Here is a 20,277-nt window from a genome sequence, read left to right on the forward strand (position 1 = left end):
GTCCGTATGACTCTTCAACAGAACTAAGGAAAAATAGATCCTTAGTTCTGTTGAAGAGTCATACGGACTCGAAACATTAACTGTGTTCCTCTCCGCAGATGCTGTCAGACCTGCTGAGTTTTTCCAGGTATTTTTATTTTTATTTTTGTTTTGGATTTCCAGCATCCGCAGTTTTTTGCTTTTAACTTGGTTAGCTCCATTCGAGTTTGCGTTGAGTTTCTCTTTATTAACAACTTGTCTGCTTTTATTGGACACTCTGGGTATGTCCCGTTCCTTCCAAGGGATATGTGCACTTTGTTCATTCCTAGAGTGGATTAAAATGTTCTTTTTCCGTGGTGTCCGCCATGTTCTTGGACATATATGTTTCGCAAATGGAACCTTCATTTCCACTTGATTCGCAATCTCAGCCAAACATTTGTTTGCTGTTTTATTTTTAAATCCTTTTGCAAGCTTATGGATCTTTTCTTTCAGCTTTTTCATTTTTTCATTTAGCTTTTTCTTCTTCTATTGCCTTATGCTTCAGTGTCAGATTTACATTTTCTGATCTCATTTCTGTCTTTTCTTTCTCTGCCTGCAACAGAACTTTGTCCTTGTCCTTTATGTTGGTTTCATTTTTGGCCAGGTCTGTCTCCAGCGAAGTCTTAACTTGTTCCAGTTCTGTAATTGTGCTACTCATGGCTTCATTATCCGCTCGCAGTTTGGAAAGTTCTATGGCTTTTCCTTGCAATGCTTCCTCTTTTTCATTCAACTGCTTCTTCACTCTTCAGTCTCTTTCTTGTAGCTTTCAGCTTTCTGGAATATTGAACATTGCTGAATTTTCTCTACCAACTGGTCCTTCAGTATGTCTAGAGTGACGTTAAATTCATTTCCTTTCTCTTCATAATTTTCCAGAAGAATAAACTTTGATCTAAGGGTTTCTGGTAACATGCATTCCTTTTGCATTTGATCTTGAAGGACAATCAGTTGCCCTTTCAACTGTTTATTTTCTTGTTGCCAATTTATTCTGGGCTTCAGTGCATTGCTGCTGATACTCAGAAAAAGCTGTGCTGAAACTAATGCTCAACGTCCTTTTTAGCTCCTCATGTATTTCCATGGCTACATATTAATTCTTCAAGGAATCCTTCAGGGGCGCAACTTCTTTGTGTGCCTTTTCAGCCTGCTGCTTTGTCTGGCTGTACATCTGGTTGAGTTTTTCTAACTCCTGCTTTGATTTGCCAACTGTGGAATTGAGGGCCGTTATCTCCTCCTGGTACCTTTGTGTCATCTCTGAAATTTGATTATTAAGATCTCGGACAGCTTGGTTCATGGAAGACTTCAATTTATCATGCATTTTCAAAGGTATATACTCAGCTTGAATCTTCCACTTCAGCTCTGATGCGAACATTTTCCTATGGAACAGCTTCATTTACTTTTTGCACGCTTTGCATCTTTTAAGCTACCTTAGGTAGCTTTCCCTCATTCACAGCCATCTGCTCACTCTGCACTGCCATCTGTCTCCCTTGCTCTGGGGTCTTTTGTTGCCCTAGCTCTGGGGTCTTTTGTTGCCCTAGCTCTGGGGTCTTTTATTGCCCTAGCTCTGGGGTCTTTTATTGCCCTAGCTCTGGGGTCTTTTGTTGCCCTTGCTCTGGGGTCTTTTGTTGCCCTTGCTCAAGTGCCTCTTTTTGCCCTCGTTCTGGGTCTTTGGTTGCCCGTGCTCTGGCGTCTTTGTTGTCTTCTCTCTGGGGTCTTTGTTGCCCTTGCCCTGGGGTGTTTTGTTGCCCCTGGCATTTTATTGGGAGCTGCCCTCTCTCTGGGGTCTCTTTTTGCCCTCAGCAAAGTTGCCCTCTCTCTGGGGTCTCTTGTTACCCTTGGTGGAGTTGCTCCCTCTCTCTGGGGTCTCTTGTTGCCCTCTGCAAAGTTGCCCTCTCCCAGGGGTCTCTTGTTGCTTACTGCAATCTTGACCTCCCACTGTGCTGCCTCTTAGCTGCTGGGATGCAAACACAGGTTGCGGGGGAGGGGGTGGTGTGCATGCAACATGGACATAACTGTAGTGCTGTTGTAAAAACCAGTGCTGATTGGATTCCTGATGTTGTTGGGTGCATTGTCATCATCCCTGCACGCCCGCCTATGGGAAAAATGAGAGGAGGTGGGAGCATGTCAAATAGACAGTAACTTTATCTTCTCTGATTTTCTCGCCCCTTCTCCCCTCCCCACACCCAAAGCTGCTCCAGGGCTGCCCCAAAGGTCTGGGCTTCAAAGAACAAACACAATTTAAGTAAAGCCCAGACAGCGAATTTTTAAGTTGTGCTGAGGATTCCACATGATTCAATAACAGTAACAAAGAGTAGAATTTTAACCCCCAAAAATGGGCATATTGGGTGAGATGTGAACATTATAAAAATTTCAAACCGGACTGTAATCCGCTCACTTCTGGTTTAAAGAAGGTGGCACAGGGAACCGGCAATCAACCTGTTCCCAGGAGATGGGTTTATCATTTGAATATTATAATGAGGCTGTGTACCTCATAATTAACCTTTTATCCAGGTTTAACCTTGGCCAGCCAGGTTTCCCAAGCCTCAGGAAACTGTGCAGCTAAAGGGAGGTGAGGACTAGATTGTGGAAAAGGCGAAAATGCTTGCAGGACTGTATGATTGGAATGTAAACTGTACTAATTCTCAGTCCCTTGTTACCCAGAAATGTTGTGAAATGAATAACTGAGGTAAAGCCCTTACAGCACTGCTTGCGGGTCATAAGAAGTGTGGGTGCTTCCTATGAGTCCATCAAGTTTACCTGCTTCCTGTCCACCATTGCCCATACCCATGGCCCTTCATGATGAAATTGTATCCTCCCTGAGACCAGACCAGACACCCTCTCCACATGACCACACCTGTTCCACCCCCCACCTCCCCCCCACATCCTACCACAAACCCAACTGCAGGTTCTTGACTTGCTTTTGGCCTCTTCTGACTACCGCTCTAAAAATGCACACAACTTGCATTTGGTGCCAAAGTGTTAAAAGGACCGTTTTAGGTCCTCACAGAACTGGACAGCGATGAATGAGGCAGGCGTCAGGCCTGCCCCATTCAGTATTCTGCAGCATATCCTAAAAGGCAGCTACTAACTTAAAGGTACGTTTTTGTCATGAGAATTTTTTTAAAGAACTTTCCTGCGGAGCCATGAGTTTCCACCTCCTTTGACTCTACAGTCCTTGCAGTTTTCCCAACTCTCTCCACTGCCTGTTCCAATCCCTTCCTGAGAATTGTATTCAAGGCAAAAATAAGTCCAGGTGAATTTTTATCCTAAAGTGTACATTCTGTTTTGACTTAATCTTTTGTTTGTATCTCAATTTTAGAAAACCATTAAGAAGAGTGAATGAGAAAAATGTCTTCAAGCGGGCATCTGATTGGGAGTACGCAGTCTTCTGACCAAATTTCTGGATTATTTCTTTCCTCAAGGACTGGATTTGTAAATTAAATCAACATTTTTGTTGAACTTAGAACCACTGAAATTGCCTGGGACAAATATTGTCATTCACCACGTAACATCAGATAATGGTACCCACATGGTTGAAATACTGGAAATGACAAATTGTTCTATCTTAGACGAGAACAGATCGATTAATTTTGTGTATCTTTTTGATTATCAGTCTTTTTATATTTTTAGGATCCAGAAGTGTTAAAGTAATTGGAATTTTTTCAAATGTGATGTGGATTTTACCATATAGTATTGGTTGCAATGAGTGTTTTTGTACCTAGGGATTAATTTATTTACTTCTATTTGACAATACAATATTTTGTTTGCATAAACATGACCCACAAAGAACCAACATTGAGATGTTGCAGAATTTGTATTTCTGAACAAATCTATACATTATCAATATTTGCAAATGCCTGAATGATCATACTGATATTATTGTAAAAGCAATTAAAATTAAACCGATTTTATAAAGTCAAACTAGTTACCAACATCTAAGTTAACAAAATGTCTGTGTATGTGTTTCTGTAATATTGGATCCTTTGAAATTTTCACCATTGTTGTTGAGTAGACCGGGTTACCATGGGCCAATCACGTTTCATTTTCTTTAACTATTTCCATTTCCAGGCCCTTATTGGCTCTGCCACTCTTCTGTTCCTGCACCAAATTTCCTCTCTTCTTCATGGACATCTGCAGGCTGAAGTCTCAGCAGTCAGGGGAGGCAAAGGCTTAGTGGGTATTCTCATTGGACTAGTAACCCAGAGACCCAGGGTAATGCTCTGGGGACCCGGGCTCGAATCCCGTCACGGCAGATGACTAAAGATGCCCATGAAGCCATTACTGATTGTCATAAAAACCCATCTGGTTCACTAATGTCCTTTAGGAAGGAAACCTGCTGTCCTTACCTGGCCTACATGTGATACCAGACTCTTAAATGCGCTAGCAAGCCACTCAGTTGTGTCAAACTGCAACAAGGTCTCATAAAAGAAATGAAAGCAGACGGACCACCTGGCATCAACCTAGGCACCGGAAACGACAACGGCAAACTCAGCCCTGTTGACCCTGCAAAGTCCTCCTTGCTAACATCTGGGGGATAGTGCCAAAATTGGGAGAGCTGTCTCTAGCTACAGCCTCTCATAGTCATCCTCACGGAATCATATCTTGCAGATAATGTCCCAGACACCACCATCACCATCCCTTGTCCCACCAGCAGGACAGACCCAGCAGAGGTGGCGGCACAGTGGCATACAGTCGGGATGGAGTTGCCCTGGGAGTCCTCAACATTGACCCTGGACCCCATGAAGTCTCATGACATGGGAAAGGAAACCACCTGCTGATTACCACGTACTGCCCTCCCTTAGCTGATGAATCAGTGCCCCTCCATGTTGAACAACAGAAGGAGGTGGCAAGGGAGCAGAATGTACCCTGCGTGGGGGACTTCAATGTCTATCACCAAGAGTGGCTCGGTATGACCACTACTCACCATGCTGGCCGAGTCCTAAAGGACATCGCTGCTAGACTGGGTCTGTGGCAGGTGATAGGGAACCAACAAAAGGGGAAAACATACTTGACCTCATCTTCACCAACCTGCCTGCTGCAGATGCATCTGTCAATGACAGTAACGATAGGAGTGACCACCGCACAGTCGTTGTGGAGATGATGCCCTCCATTGTGTTGTGTGACACTACCATCATGCTAAATGGGATAGATTTCGAGCAGACCTAGCAACTCTAAACTGGGCATCCATGAGGCGCTATGGGCCATCAGCAGCAACGGAATTGTACGCGAACACAAACTGTAACTTCATGGCCTGGCCTATCCCCCACTCTACCATTATCATCAAGCCAGGGGATCAACACTGGCTTAATAAAGAGTGCAGGAGGGTATGCCAGGTGCAGCACCAAGCATACCTAAAAATGAGGTGTCAACCTGGTGAAGCTATAGCACAGGAATACTTATGTGCCAAACAGCATCAGCAGCAAGTGATAGACAGAGCTAAGCGATGCAACAACCAACAGATCAGATCTAAGCTCAGCAGTCCTGCCACATCCAGTCGTGAATAGTGATAATTCACTGGAACAACTCACTGGAAGAGGAAGCTCCACAAATATCCCCATCCTGAATGATGGGGGAGCCCAGCACATCAGTGCAAAAGATAAGACTGAAGCATTTGCTACAATCTTCAGCCAGAAGTGCCAAGTGGATCAACCATCTCAGCCTCCTCCTGAGGACCACAGCATCGCAGATGCCAGTCTTCAGCCAATTTGATTCACTCCACGTGATATCAAGAAACGGCTGAAGGCACTGAATAGTGCAAAGGCTATGGGCCCTGACAATATTCCAGCAATAGTACTGAAGGCTTGTGCTACAGAACTTGTCGCGCCCCTAGTCAAGCTGTCCCAGTTATAGTTAGAATACTGGCATCTACCCGGCTATGTGGAAAATTGCCCAGGTATGCACTATACCCAAAAAAACAAGTCAAATTCAACTTGGCCAATTACCGCCCCATAGGTCTACTCTTGATCATCAGTAAAGTAATGGGAGGGGTCATCAACAATGTTATCAAGCGGCACCCGTTTAGCAATAACCTGCTCACTGACGCTCAGTTTGCGTTCTGCCAAGGCCACTCAGCTCCTGACCTCATTATTGCCCTGGTTCAAACATGGACAAAAGAGCTGAACTCCTGAGATGAGGTGAAAGTGCCTGTCCTTGACATCAAGGCTGCATTTGACTGAGTGTGGCATCAAGGAACCCTAGCAAAACTGGAGTCAATGGGTATCGGGTAAAACTCTCCACTGGTTGGAGTCACACCTAGCACAAAGGAAGATGGTTGTGGTTGTTGGAGGTCAGTTATCTCAGGTCCAGGACATCACTGCAGGAGTTCCTCAGGGCAGTGTCCTCGGCCCGACCACCTTCAGCTGCTTCATCAATGACCTTCCATCATAATTTCAGAAGTGGGGATATTCGCTGATGATTGCACAATGTTCAGCACCATTCATGACTCCTCAGATGCTGAAGCAGTCCATGTCCAAATGCAGCAAGACCTGGACAATATCCAAACTTGGGCTGACAAGTGGCAAGTAACATTCGCAGCACACAAGTGCCAGGCAATGACCATCTACAACAAGAGAGAATCCAACAGTCTCCACTTGACATTCTCAATGGCATTACCATCACTGAATCCACTACTATCAACATCCTGGGGGTTGCCAATGACCAGAAACTGAACTGGACTAGCCATATAAATGCTACAAGAGCAGGTCAGAGGCTGGGAATTCTGCAGAGAGTAGCTCACCACCTGACTCCCCAAAGCCTGTCCACCTTTTTGCCTGGATGAGTGCAGCTTCCACAACACTTAAGAAGCTTGACACCATCCAGGACACAGCAGCCCACTTGATTAGCATCCCATCCACACCTTCAACATTCACTCCCTCCACCACAGACGCACAGTGGCAGCGGTGTGCACTATCTATAAATTGCAAAGTAGCAACTCACCAAAGCTTCTTCAACAGCACATTCCAAACCTGTGATCTCTACCACCTAGAAGGACAAGGGCAGTGGATGCATGGGAACACCACTACTTGCAAATTCCCCTCCAATCTACGCACCATCCTGAATTGCAGTTATATTGCCATTCCTTCACTGTCACTGGGTCAAAACCCTGAAACTCCCGAACAGCACTGTGGATATACCTACACCACATGAACTGCCGTCGATCAAGATGATGGCTTACCACCTTCTTGAGGGCAATTAGGGATGGGCAATAAATGCTGGCCCAGACAGTGATGTCCACATCTGGTGAATGAATAAAAAAAAATGAGCTTGCATGATTCCTTAGTGTTTCAGTGACTAGCATTGAGTGCAGCATTCATAGTATAGCATGACCAGAGCACTTTGTTGCTTCAACATAGCAGCTTCAGCTTTATACTCCACTGATATGGCAATATTATTCAGTATTCTCTTTGATTTTTTAATTACTGTTCTGCAAGGACTGGATATGGCCAATGTTGAGTCTGTTATCATTCCCAGCAGCTTCCCTAACAAGCCGAGCGCTATTCAGTAAATATGCCCCCATTTTTCTTTCCAAACTGCAAAACGTTACTGTTAGCTGCATTGAATGTCACCTGCTTTGGTCCTTCATTGAGGCAAAATCAAGGACTGTTTGGCAATATGGTTAATTCACAACAGTCAACTCAACAACTTGCAATTATGTAGCACCTTAACAATAGTAAAACATCCCAAGGCACTTCACAGGAGCATTATCAAACAAAATTTGACACTGAGCCACATAGGAATTAGGACAAGTGGTCAAAAGCTTGGCAAAAGTGTCTTAAAGGAAGAGAAAGAAGCGAAAGATTTATGGTGTGAATTCATGAATTTATGCCAAGGCAGCTCAGTCAACCCTGTGATGAAGGGAGGAGAGTTGGAAGACCAAGGAATGCTGAAGGGTTGAGTAGGGATTTAGGGGGCAGAATACCCAAGAGTGCAGGAATGAAAGAAGTTATGATGACAGGGGAGAGGGATCTAAGAGGGGAAAAAAAGGAAGTAAAAGTGATGGGCTCAAGACCTGTGCAGTTTAGGACTGGACTTTTAAAATGAATTTTATATTTGGTGAAACATGTATTTTTTGTCTTGTGTATTGATACCCTGCCACGACCAAATGGAGCAAGCAAATTCTAAATTATATCTTTTGCTGAATCATATTCACTGGTAATTTGTCACTTTTTAACCTGTTATCTGTTGATAAATTCTGATCTAATTTTCAATAGCATCCTTTCAGTTTCTCTCTGATGTCTCCATGCACCATTTTCACTGTTGGATCCCAATTATCTTTTTAACATTGCCATTTCCTGAACACATGCACTGTATGCAATTTTCTCACCACTTCAGGTAAACTGCAAATTGCGTACCTGTCAGTTTTCAGGATTTATAATAAAACGTTCTACAAAAAGGATTTTGTAAGTGTTACATTAAATATAAAACAAACTACATTCAGATGAGTTTTAAAGAAGACACTGAGATAATAGGTGACTTAAACACTAAGGAGCTAAGATGTTTCTCAATAGACTGTAAGTAATAAGCTATTTGTTAGCCTGTTTCAACCATTGATTAAAAAATAATTCATATCATTGTATAGAGAAGTCTATTTTTGTCTTAACTGTGAGCAGGAGGAGATTTTTAAAAATACTGAGCCACACACACTAGTCAATTTTAACAAAGGTTGCAAATTCAGTCAGGTCTTTAAATAGAAAGCATGCTTTGACCAGGCTCAGGACCATAAGGAGGAGAGAAATTATGAATTATTTTTCTTACAATAACCCAATGATGTGCACCTGATGCAAAAACTGCTGTACTGCACATTCACATGCTCTGAAATCTGTTTAGATATTCATATCTGGCCTCATCGAGTGATTTTTTGGTCCACCTTTGAAGAGATTAAAGAAATGTAGATCAGAGGTCACCGGTAACGGTTATTGGCTTAGTACAAAGAGGAGAAGAGTCAATTCTCTCTTAACTCTAAATTCGCTTTATTCACGTTGTTAGATCATATACATATAGCTTATACGTCTGGTTAGATATAGACATGCAGTTTGCACCAAGTTATACAGTCTTATACCCAAACTAGGATCTAAACGCACACCCACTAGGTTTCTCTGACACTCCCTGAGTGGTCACAGAATATAAAAGCTGAAAAGGAGAGCTGATGCTGGCCAGGTGTTCCATTCTCTCTCTCTTTCGATGTCGTCTCTACGTTGCTGACGTAGGTTCTTCTACTTCCGCGATGGTTGTTCTCCGGAGTCTTCGCTGGCTCCATGCCCGAGATTCTCCATTCTTATTCTGAATCTTATCTCTTCAAGCTGTGCTATCTGTCTCCCATTGGTTTAGGCTTGCTTGCCTAGTCTGTGGCATCTCCTTATTGGCTCTGTCCCAAGAATTTAGGTAGCATTACCTCATTACCCCTTTCTAAATAAGGACTTGTGTCTTATCACATTCACTTTGTTCTTAACGAAACTCAGCTGCTTCAAACTGGTTCCAGCCAGCTCAGGCCAGTGACTGGACTCGGGTTACTTCAGGTCAAAAGTTGCTTTTGCCTATGTGTCAGCAGTTCGGCTGCAGCTCCTGGCCAACAGAAGCATCTCCTAATATCAAAGTTAGCCACCAAGGAGTGACGCTCTGCACATATACCCTATGTCTGTTATCACATTTTTTTCTTTCATTCATGGGGTGTAGGTGTCACTGACAAGCCTAATATAATCCCTAATTGCCCTTGAAAAGGTGGTGGTGAAATGCTTTCTTGAACCACTATAGTCTGTGTGGCGGAGTTACTCCAACAGTTCTGCCGGAATTTTGACCCAGTAATGATGAAAGAGGGACAATAAATTTCCAAGTCAGGATGGTATGTGATTGGAGGAATGGTGTAACCATGCACCTACTTCCCTTATTCTTCTAAGTGGTAGAGGTCACAGGTTTGGAAGATATTGTCAAAGAAGCCTTGGTGAGTTGTTGCAGTCATCGGGTTGTCCCTTGATTCAAGGATGATGTCTACTCAGGGTTCGAGTTTTGCTATGGTCTTCATGTGACTGAATCTGCCCACAGATCTTTTAGCACGTGGCGCAGGACGCTGTACAAGATAGTAGGATCTAGAGTGCAGGATTTGCTTCCTTTCCTTTCCTTCTCTGCTGTCACTCTGTCTCATAAAGGTGTTTGGACTCAAAATTTGTTGCAGCTTGGTGGACAAGTTGCCACAATTTTGAGCGATTGGTAGCAAGCTCTTGCCAGTCACTAATGTCGATGCTAATGTGCTTCAAGGAGAGCTTCAGAGCGCCTTTTGAAGCGTTATCTTTGTCCTTCCCTGAAACTCTAGCCATTTGAGAGTTGAGAAAACAAGGCATGTTGGAGGAGATGCTTTTCGGCCATCTGGACACATTGTCTAATCAACTAAGACCTCAGTAAGTCAACAGAAGTTCTCATGTACAGGGCAGTTGTCGACACCACACTCTTGTAATGCAGTGAGATCAGGACTTTGCATCAGTGACACCTGAGATTACTGGAGAAATATCATCAGCAATGCCTCCGCTGCATTGTCCAGATTCAGTGGTGGAACCATCAAGCAAAAACTAGTACCCCTCTGGAAGTCAGCTCCACAAGCATTCATGCAAACCTGCAAAATAAACAACAATGGACTGGATACTGTGTTGCAGTGCATTTTGTAGATGTTGCAGACTGCCAGTGCAGCCATGATTTGCTGGTGGTGGAGGGATTGAATATTTATGCTAATGAATGGGGTGCCAATAAAGCAGGCTGCTTTGTCCTTTATAAAGTTGCATTTCTTGAGTGTTGTAGGAGCTGCATCCCTGATTTGTGCCTTGTAGATGTTGAAAAGGCTTTGATGAATCAGGAACTGAGTTACTCGCCACAGATTGCCCAGCCTCTGATCTGCTCTTGTACCCTCAGTGTTGATTTGGTTGGTGCAGTCCAGTTTCTGCTCAATAATAACTCCCAGGACATTAATGGTGGTATTCAGTGACTGTTCTGCTGTTGAAAGCTATGGGGAGATGTTTAGATTGGAGATAGCCATTGCTTGGCACTTGTATGGAACAAATGTTACTTGCAATTAACAACCCAAGCCTGGTTGTTACATGCAGGCATGGACTGCATAATTATCTGAGGAGTTGACAACGGAATACTGTGCAATCATCAATGAACACCCTCACCTCCGACCTTATGATGGAGGGAAGGTCATTTATGAAGGAGTTCAAGATGGCTAAACCTAGGACACTACCCTGAGGAATTCCTGTACACCTAAGATGATGGTCTGAAAATTTTGCCCGATGCACTCCACTGATGGAAGGTGGAGCAGCAGAACTCTTGTCTGCCAAATGCTTATCTGCTGACTCCATTCCAAATTGTAGAAGGGGTTTCTTAAATGATCAGGCTAGGCTAGCAACGTCTTCAAGAGTGTCAGCCCAATGGTAGCATGAAGTGGCCCACAGCTGCTGTGCCTGATGTGTACCCAGATAAAAGATTGTTGGGACAGTCTTCCACTCCAAAAGAAGTAGTTTTGTCTCAAGACCGAAGGTAATTGATCTCCACCAGGATTAATTACTTTAGTCTAGATGAGATCTGTGGTCCTTGTGAAGAAATGGGGGTGGGGGAGGGGCGAGAGGTGGAATGGACATGCAGGAGATCTTCCCACTGCTGCCTCAAAACCACGTTGGTTCAGACCTGTATTTATATCCTGTGTTACATTATTGCAGCTTAAATGCACTTTTATAAAGCCTAATATTCTAACCAGCTCTGGTAGAGCAAGTGGCATGGTGTTGTAGTTAGACAGGGCACACCCACAATCCCTTGCATCACTAGTTTCCATGATCAGCAGAGTGACCAGAGGTGCTCTCGCAAGTTCCCTACCCACTGATTGAAAACACAATTAACAGACATCTTGTGGCAGGGAAAATGGTTGTCTGTGGGAGAGGTGAAGGATGACAAAATGAAATACTGTAATTTTACTGCACAAAATAAAAATTGCAATGCTTCCATACCAATGAGATACTGGTACAGAGAACTATAATTTTATTTAGAGCACTGTATGGAAATTAGATTTTTTTGTGTTTTTGTCATTTTTGCTTTGGTGTCCCTGAGATGTGAAAGTTTATTCTAAATTGAGAAGGCAAAATGATCGTCTGCTTAATTATTAAGAATTCTTATATCATCTACTGCTAACCAAAGACTGTATTTTGGAGGGGGGGGCGTGGTTCTAGACACTCATTGTCCTTTTGCCCTTGAGCAAGTAGTAAATGTATGCAGCATAGCATAATTTGAAAGCACGAATGGCTTGAGGTCAGTGCTTAGAATGTCACTGAAGTGCATCAAATTCTGCTGATGGGTCTGTCAACCAGAACTGTATTTTATTCCATCCCATCATTTATAAGAGACATATAATTTAGTCCCTAGTGACATAACCATACAGAAATGCAAAATAAAATGTTTCATGAGCTGATTTAAAGGAAAAAAAAACACTTTTGCCTTTTTAACATTTGTTCAAAATATCACTTGGAATTTGATCACATGCCATAGAGTGAATGACTAATCTCAAAGCAGGCTAAAGACTCCCTCATGTTACAGGCCAATCCACTGCAGTTAATACATGGTATGGGGGCCCTATAAAAGTTGTGCAATTGGCAGAGAGATGGACAGAATGAGGACAAAAATATCCACCATCATTGGTGTGGCAGAGTGGACGTTGGAGACTTTTGCTCTTGACTTGGTCATGTCACAAGGCACTTTGATTCAGCTGAACTGAGTGAGCTGCAAGGCTTGATCATACAATAGCGGGGAGTCTTAAGATTCATCAATAGTCCTCAACCTTTTCACATTTCAGATTCCTATGCCCACTTTTATAATGGGTCTTACCTATGCCCTAAAACAGTTGCAAATTAGTCATTGACCTGGGGCCTGAAATTAACCTGCACCTTCCAAACTCTGGTTCACATTTGATCAAGTTCAGTGCATGTTTCTCAGCAGATATTACACTATTTGGCAGTTCGAGTCCCACCCCAGGATTTGCTGGCTAGGGAAGGTACATTCAAAATGGATTATCAACCTGCAAATCCTTCCAACCCATGCCAATGGCATGATGTAAGAGTGAGAAATTCCTGGTCAGCCATAGGATGGAAAGAATGTTGGTGCCTTTGCCTCCACTTTCCATAGCTCCAGACTACAACATGCATGTAAAAGTGTTTGTTGTCACAGTAAGTTGAACTGCCTGAGTGATCTGTATCTGACCAACTGAATTGCTCTTGAAGAGAGCAGGTATGGACACTAGTCTGAAAGACCTCTTACTGTACTGTAACCATTGCACAATTTTTATGCAGGAGTCCTCTGCACACTCCAGGGAATGAGTAGTGTTGGGAAGAAACTACATTTTTCAGGGAACTTTCCTTTTGTAAAGGCACAGTCCCTTTAAAAGGGAAATTGCAGCAACACATTGCAGGTTGCTGGATAATCATTTTTTGCTTTAGAGGGACAAGGAATGGCACATGGGAAGGGGCAGACTCCCTGATTTAGTGATACTGCCCTAGTCGCACTGTGTTAAGAGGTTGAGGCTAGGAAGGAGACCAGGTCTCTGACAAAGATGGAGGGATGGTGATTGCAGGAGACCCTCAAGACTAACCCTGCAAAGGGTGTGGGAGCATGAGCGAGTGTCAGAATGCCCAGAGCATGGCTCCACAAACCTGGCCACAGTGAGAGAAAAAGTATTATGACCTCATGCGTGTGATCAAGGTGTGTGTGTGCATCCAAACACCCCAGCGGCATTTTGTCAGTGGTTTGCCTTTCCCAATGCGTAACTGGAAGTGTGTGCCACTTCTGCTTTTCTGCCTTTTTCCATTTCCCACACAATTATAATTAATATTTGAAGTGCCAGCAGTGGCAACAGGAAGCACACGTGATTCCGTGAAGGGGAAGCTCCTCGTAGATTAAACCTGCCGTCAGCTGACAATGCTGTAGACGTGGGCGTGCTGTTGAAGAGCCTCCTGTTCCAACAGGGAGGCCGAGCTTCGCTGCCAGGGCACTACATTGTTGCGGATCGAGAGATTTCTCCACACAAAGACCCCTCCATCAAATAATGTCAGAGCATCAACAAAGAGTTCAGCAGTGCCTCCCTGCAGGTTCTCCTGCAGGCCATCATGGAAGGACGGGAAGTGCTCTTTCCTGCCAATGGCATCAGAAGGCCCCCTTGCCTGAGCAAGGTGCCCTGGGCAGAGGTTGCAGATGAGGTGAGCAACTGTGGGTAATGAACCAACTGTGGGCCCAGTGCAGGGAATGGGTCAACAAACTGCTCTGATCCGCCAGGGTAAATGCCATTGTTGTATCTTCAACAGGAGTCTCTCGTGTGGTCATCAATAACGTATATGTGCGAGTGGGGTGTGATCAGCCTTAGTGACGCATGGCAATTGAGGCCAAAGCATACTGAAGTTTGGCATTTGTGTGTGCTTGGATGCAACCTTTGAATGATAGGCTTGTAAGTGTGATGGAGATGTATGCAGACAAAGGGGTTCAGTGTCACTTGACATGTCACTAAATCTGCACTTTGCACTTTGTCATGCAGGACAAGCAGACCCACAACATCAGGGAGAGGAGACAGACAGGAGAGGCAGTGCTAGATCTCAGGCTCTTCACATCCACAGAGGAAAAGGCAATGGATATCACTGATGAAGAAGGCAGGGATCTATCACAGATGGTGGTTGAGGCTGGACCAGCCAGGTGTCAGGAGGAAGAGGCAACCGTCCAGTGGCAGCATTTGGTATACAGGATGGACATGATGAAATGTGACATGCTCAAACTGTGATGATTGTTAATGTGATTCTGGCCATCTTGCTTCCTAATGCTTATTGTTTCAGGAGTAAATAAAGAAGGCATCCCCTGCACATTCATTGGCCAATTTTAGTATTTTGTGTAACATTAGCCTGTTGATGTCAGTAACATCATGATTGTACATATTCAGCGACTCTGGGTACACCTTTGTGCACCCTCCCGATTGTCTCACTGCACACATGAAGCATCCAGCAGTGTCTCCCATGCTACAACTCGCCATGTGGATCTGCATATCGTCTTTAGAAGTGGCAAAATGCAAATGACTTTTGCGCTCATAATATTTTACAAGGAACAGCACCATTGTAGTGTTGGGAAACATACCTTCAAGAACTCTATTTTCTTTTAAAATTTTGAAGGACATTGCATTATTTGGACACTTGCGCCTGAGCTTTACACATGTTGTGCATGTGCAGTCGGCAGGCCCAGAAGCGGATACATTATCTGCTTCCACCTGCGATTGCAAACCACTTGCGATTTCACACTGGTTGGCTAATTGAGGGCCCAGTGGTGCCAGCGTCAGCGGGAGCATGGCAGGTGCCAGGTCCAATGTTGACCCAGAGGGGGCATTTAAAAGAGCACAGGTAGCTCCCTGAAGGCTGCCAGGAGTTGGGGAAAAGCCTCAGGGAGTTGTCCATGAGAGACTAAGATTATCTACTTGGCAGGAGCTAAGGCCTCAGCACCCGTTGGGTATGCCAGGTGGGAGGGCAATGCCGGTGGGCACTCTGCTCCCAACCCGGCTCCCTGACAAGTACCTGCGCCCTCTAGTGGAGGCAGTGAGTGTCTTTGTGACATCCTCATGCTGTGGGATGGCAAGAGGAGGCCACCTCACAAGATGAAGAAGGCTGGGGCGGAGGTGGCTGCCCAGGTGAGCGGGCATGATGATGTGCGCAACACATGGATCCAGTGCCAGAAAATGTTCAATGATCTTCTGTGCTCTGCAAGGGTGAGTACAGACTTGGCATGAAACTGTGTATAGGTGTCTTGGAGGGTGACTGTTCTTCATGGTGCTCAGCAATGTGAGATGCAGAGTGACAAATGGCACATATCCCTGTGCCGGCCAAGGCTGGGAGATGTGCCCACTTGCCTTGGGTGTATAGAAGTGTGAGGTGTGCTAACCTGATGGGCACCTCAAACTAGCTCTCCTAGGGGTGAGAGGGCAAGGCTGGCATGGTGCAGCAGGTACAGGGTGACCTAATGAATGCACTTTTGTCCATACAGGAGAAGAAAAGCCATAATGTGCTGGAGCATGAGGAATGGGTGGCGGGGTGCACAACCTACTGATAAGTGCCCTGGACATGGAATGTGAGCATGGAGCAAGGTTCACAGGTCACGGAGAGGAAGGGATCTTGGAGGAAGATAATAGTCCAGTGGACAGGTGAGAGACTGGGGAGGTGCATGAGAAATATAGGATTGTGGCATCTCCAAGACTCCCCTTTGGCTTGTTCAGTCACAGCCTCAGTGAGGCAGTTGTCCATTGTGACAAGCAACTGTCGTGCATGTGCAATCATTTTGTTATAATGTAATCAACTGACATATTCTCTTCCTCCCTCAGATGTGCCATCCTCACAATTCCTGAGAGACTCCGAGGACCCTCCCTTGACACCCAAGGAGGCGGTGTGGACAGGTGCACCCCCGTCACATAGTCTCCCTGTTCCAAGCTCCAGTGCAGACACAGGCACATCGGTGGGCGATAATGTGTCGGATCAGATGGTAGTGCACAGTGGTGAGGGAACATCACACTTGCATGAGGAGCTGGCAGAAGCAGAGAAGTGCTCAGGGCTCCGGTAGTCAGAGGACTGCTGGAGACCAGGACCAAGAGTCCGAGCCAGATGACGAGCTCCTGGAGCCGTCCATCAGGCGGCAGATGTTGGATATCCAGCGGGATGCACTTAAAGATCTGGCAGGGATTCTTGAGGGTCTGTGTGCCATGGTCTTTGTCTTAGAGGAGTCGATGCGGAGCTTGAGCACTTGGTTGACCCTGAGCACCGAGTGCACAGCCTCCTCCATTGAGAGAGTGGCGACTCTCATGGAGAGGCAGCTCCAGGGACAGAATCAGACTGCGTCCGGGCCTGCAAGTCAACACACTGACAGTGGCCTCAGCAGGTCACTGCCAGTGTGTGAGATGGATTTGGCACCTCGTCTCTCTGCTAGATGCCTATCCATCAATGGTGAGCAGGGAGGTTCAAACCAACCTCACGCTGGCAGACAAGCTGCATGTCACATCTGTGGGCTCCTCTCAGGGCACTCTAGATGAAGGCAGCAGCTCCTCTACCCCTCAGCCAGTGCCCATAGCATCTGATGAGGCTGCGACAATTGAGAAATGTCCAGCTATGGCGCTGGACGCTTCCTACCAGGCTTTGCCAGCCAGAGGATGTCAGCCAAGGTCATCAGGGTAGGGCATCGCAGTCAGCAGGCTGCCAGTGAGGGGGGGAGTGGTTGGTGGGCACCAAGACGCAGCACTCGCAAGCGGAAGTTTAAGGCACTACAAACACAAGAGAGGTTGTCATGGGTGACATAACTTCAGTTGCTATGTGCTCTATGTTCAAATTATGTAAACATGACCACTATTTAAAGATGTCATTGTGTGTCATGGCTTGAATGTGCTTCATATTTTTCACAGGCGTTGGGCATGGGAGTGGCTTGTGACAGACAGGAAGGGCTGCAAACTTTATTTCAGAAGTCGTTACTTGACATGAGGATGGCCTCATCAGGAACGTTCAGTAAGGAAGCGTCACCCTTGCCCTCACTTTTAAGTCATGCCTTGGATGCCTAGCTGAAAGAACAGTGAATCAAGGCCTCCCTGCCTCCCACAAGGTTCATCACTTTTGCAGCCACAATCCCACCCTGGGGCTCCTCCAGTTCCTCATTAGACCAATCTGTGGCCTGGGGAGCTGCCTTGCTGTCTTCATCCTCCAATGGGCCCCCCGTGACAGAGCCAGATTGTGCAGAGTGCAGCACACAACGACAGCGAGCGAGACGGATATTGCAGTGCTGCCATTGATCAGTCCAGGCTGTGGAACCTCATCTTGAGCAGGCCAATGGCCCTCATGATTACTGCCTTTGTAGAGACATGATTTCTATTGTACCTCTCCTCCAGTTCTGTCCATGGGCGTCTGAGTGGCATCATGAGCCATCTTTTCAGGGGAGAGCCTTTGTCACCCAGGAGCCAACCATCCAACCGAGCTGGAGCAACAAAGCACCTTGGCACCTGTGAGTGTCGCAGGATGTACGCATCACAAGAGCTACTAGGGTACCTGGTGAAGACCTGCAATATCTGTCTCTTGTGGTTGCAAACAATCTGGATATTCATGGAGTGGAACCCCTTTATGTTGAAGAAGGCACTCAGTTCACCCACTGGCCCCTTTATGGCCACATGTGTGCAATCCATAGCTCCCTGGATGCGGGGGAAACCAGCAATTGCAGCAAAGCCTCTGACTTGCTCAGCCTGGCTGGCTTTGTCGGCCCAGAAATTGATAAAGCTACTGACCCATCTGAACAGAGCATCAGTGACCAGCTTGACACAGCTGTGGGTATCAGATTGGGAAACACCACATAGATCTCCCACTGACCCCTGGAAAGAACCTGAGGTGAAAAAATTTAGGCCACTGTAATCTTAAGAGTCACTGGCAGAGGGTGGACACCTCACAGTTTGAGGCAATTCCTGGGCCAATCATCTGGCATATGGAGATCACAGCCTTCTCAGAGAGGTGGAGCCTCCTTCAGCACTGGTCCTCAGACATGTCCAGGTAGCAAAAGCGCTGCCTGTAAACTCTGGCTGCAGGATAATGGCCTCTTCTGGGGTGCCTTCCACCTTGCAGTTCCTGCTGGCCCTGCACCCGCTCTGGCTGCACCTCTCTTTCCACAGGTCGCATTCTGGGATGCTGTCTGCAGGCACCTGTGCTCCTCTCCTTTCTGGCCCTCTCTTCTTCTGAGGAGGTCCTCCAGCAGAGCAGACAATCTCCATTTGCTGGAATACAGATGCACAGGATAGTGTCCTGAAGGGTGCACACGGCAGAAAGTCTGTAAGAAAGCTTATAAGCCAAAGAGTCTCTCAGAAAACACAGGAAATGCAATGAACTGTCAGAAAACCACCTACAGCCAACTCTCACCTAAACTTCTACCTACTTACGTTACCATGGCTCTGGTTGACTTTTATCACGCCCTGGATTGAGTTTCAATTAAAAACAGGATAGCTGCCTGGCCGTGTAGTCTCTGTGCTAACCATTAACTCTCAAGGGCCATGTAAAATTTCATACAATTGCCTTTTTATTGGGTTAATTGCCCATTTAATTGTCAGCCGGTATGCTTCCGACTCCCGCGTGTGCCTGCTGATCGTAATATGGCATGACACTGCAATGACATCAGGATGCACACCCGACGTTTTCTCGTGCAATTTCACGTAGCTTCGGGTTGACCTTGTACCCGCTCCTAGAGCGTTAAAAAAAAGGTCATAAGTTCACCTTGGACTGGGAGCAAGGCTTGGTCTGTTTTCCCATGAAAAGAGAAAGCTGAGGGGTGGCCTAACAGAGGTCAGTAAAATGATTAAATGTTTTGGTAGGGTAGGAGTGTTTCCACTTGTGGAGGAGAGCAAAACTAGAAGCCATCAATATAAGTTAGTTGCTAAATAAACAAATAGGGAATTCAGAAGAAACTTCTTCACCAAGAGAATGCAGAGAACAGGAGGATTTGAGGTGAATATTATAGATATATTTAAGGGGAAGCTAGATAAATATATGAGAAGGGAATACAGGCTTATGCTAGCAGAGTTAAATGAAGAAAGATGGGAGAAGGCTTGAGTAGAGCATAAATGCCAGCATGGACTGGTTGAGCCAAATGACCTGTTTCTGTGCCATATATATCCTATGTAATTAGACTTAGAATTCCCTGCAGATCTTGAGAGATTTTACACTGCAGTACTCTCTACGGAGGATCTGGGACATATGTGATCAAGGCAAGGTGTACCTCCCTTACACCAACTTGAAGCCCAATGTGCACATGCGCACACAAGCCCTGTTGCTGCCTTCTAATAGCCAGGCTTCCACCGCTGAGCCACTCAGTGCTGCTTGTTGTGGTTCTGACTCAGATCAGATGTCACAGCTGACGCTGGAGCTGGGCTGCAGGCTCCATGGAGAGATTATCAGCGCCCACACGATGCAAGCATATGGATGCTGGGTGCCAGGGCCTTAGGCGTGTGGATATTGGAGGTGGATCTTGCTGCCATTCCCTCCTTCAGTCTGCCCATTAGCAGCAGCTTTGGGATGACTGAGTTCTTGGTCACTGTCTCCCAGGTCTGGGTTCACAGTGGTCAGGATCTGAACTGTTGCTTTTCAGCTTGTCTGCATTGAGGTTCAAAATACTATTTAAAGGCTATATTCGGCGATTAAACATAATAAACGTAATGGGAATGGAGAAAGACTATTATTGGGGATTAAACATTGTATATAATAC

At 45.6% G+C, this 20,277-nt stretch overlaps 2 protein-coding genes across 2 annotated transcripts in view; one reads left to right on the plus strand and one right to left on the minus strand.

Annotated features, from left to right (window-relative positions):
- Positions 1–3,933, plus strand: part of themis (thymocyte selection associated) — a 45,151-nt gene extending 41,218 nt beyond the window's left edge. Inside the window, exon 7 of the mRNA XM_078541294.1 lies at positions 3,332–3,933. Coding sequence (XP_078397420.1) covers positions 3,332–3,342 — 11 coding nt within the window. The 3' untranslated portion in view covers positions 3,343–3,933. The remainder of the gene's footprint in view (positions 1–3,331) is intronic.
- Positions 3,934–13,943: 10,010 nt separating this feature from the next.
- leg1.1 (liver-enriched gene 1, tandem duplicate 1) overlaps positions 13,944–20,277 on the minus strand; it is a 41,962-nt gene continuing 35,628 nt past the window's right edge. The window contains exon 7 of the mRNA XM_078542848.1: positions 13,944–14,239. Within this exon, the coding sequence (XP_078398974.1) occupies positions 13,944–14,239 (296 nt within the window). The remainder of the gene's footprint in view (positions 14,240–20,277) is intronic.

Source organism: Cetorhinus maximus, chromosome 5 (assembly GCF_964194155.1).
Source record: "Cetorhinus maximus chromosome 5, sCetMax3.hap1.1, whole genome shotgun sequence".
Classification (NCBI taxonomy): Eukaryota; Metazoa; Chordata; class Chondrichthyes; order Lamniformes; family Cetorhinidae; genus Cetorhinus; species Cetorhinus maximus.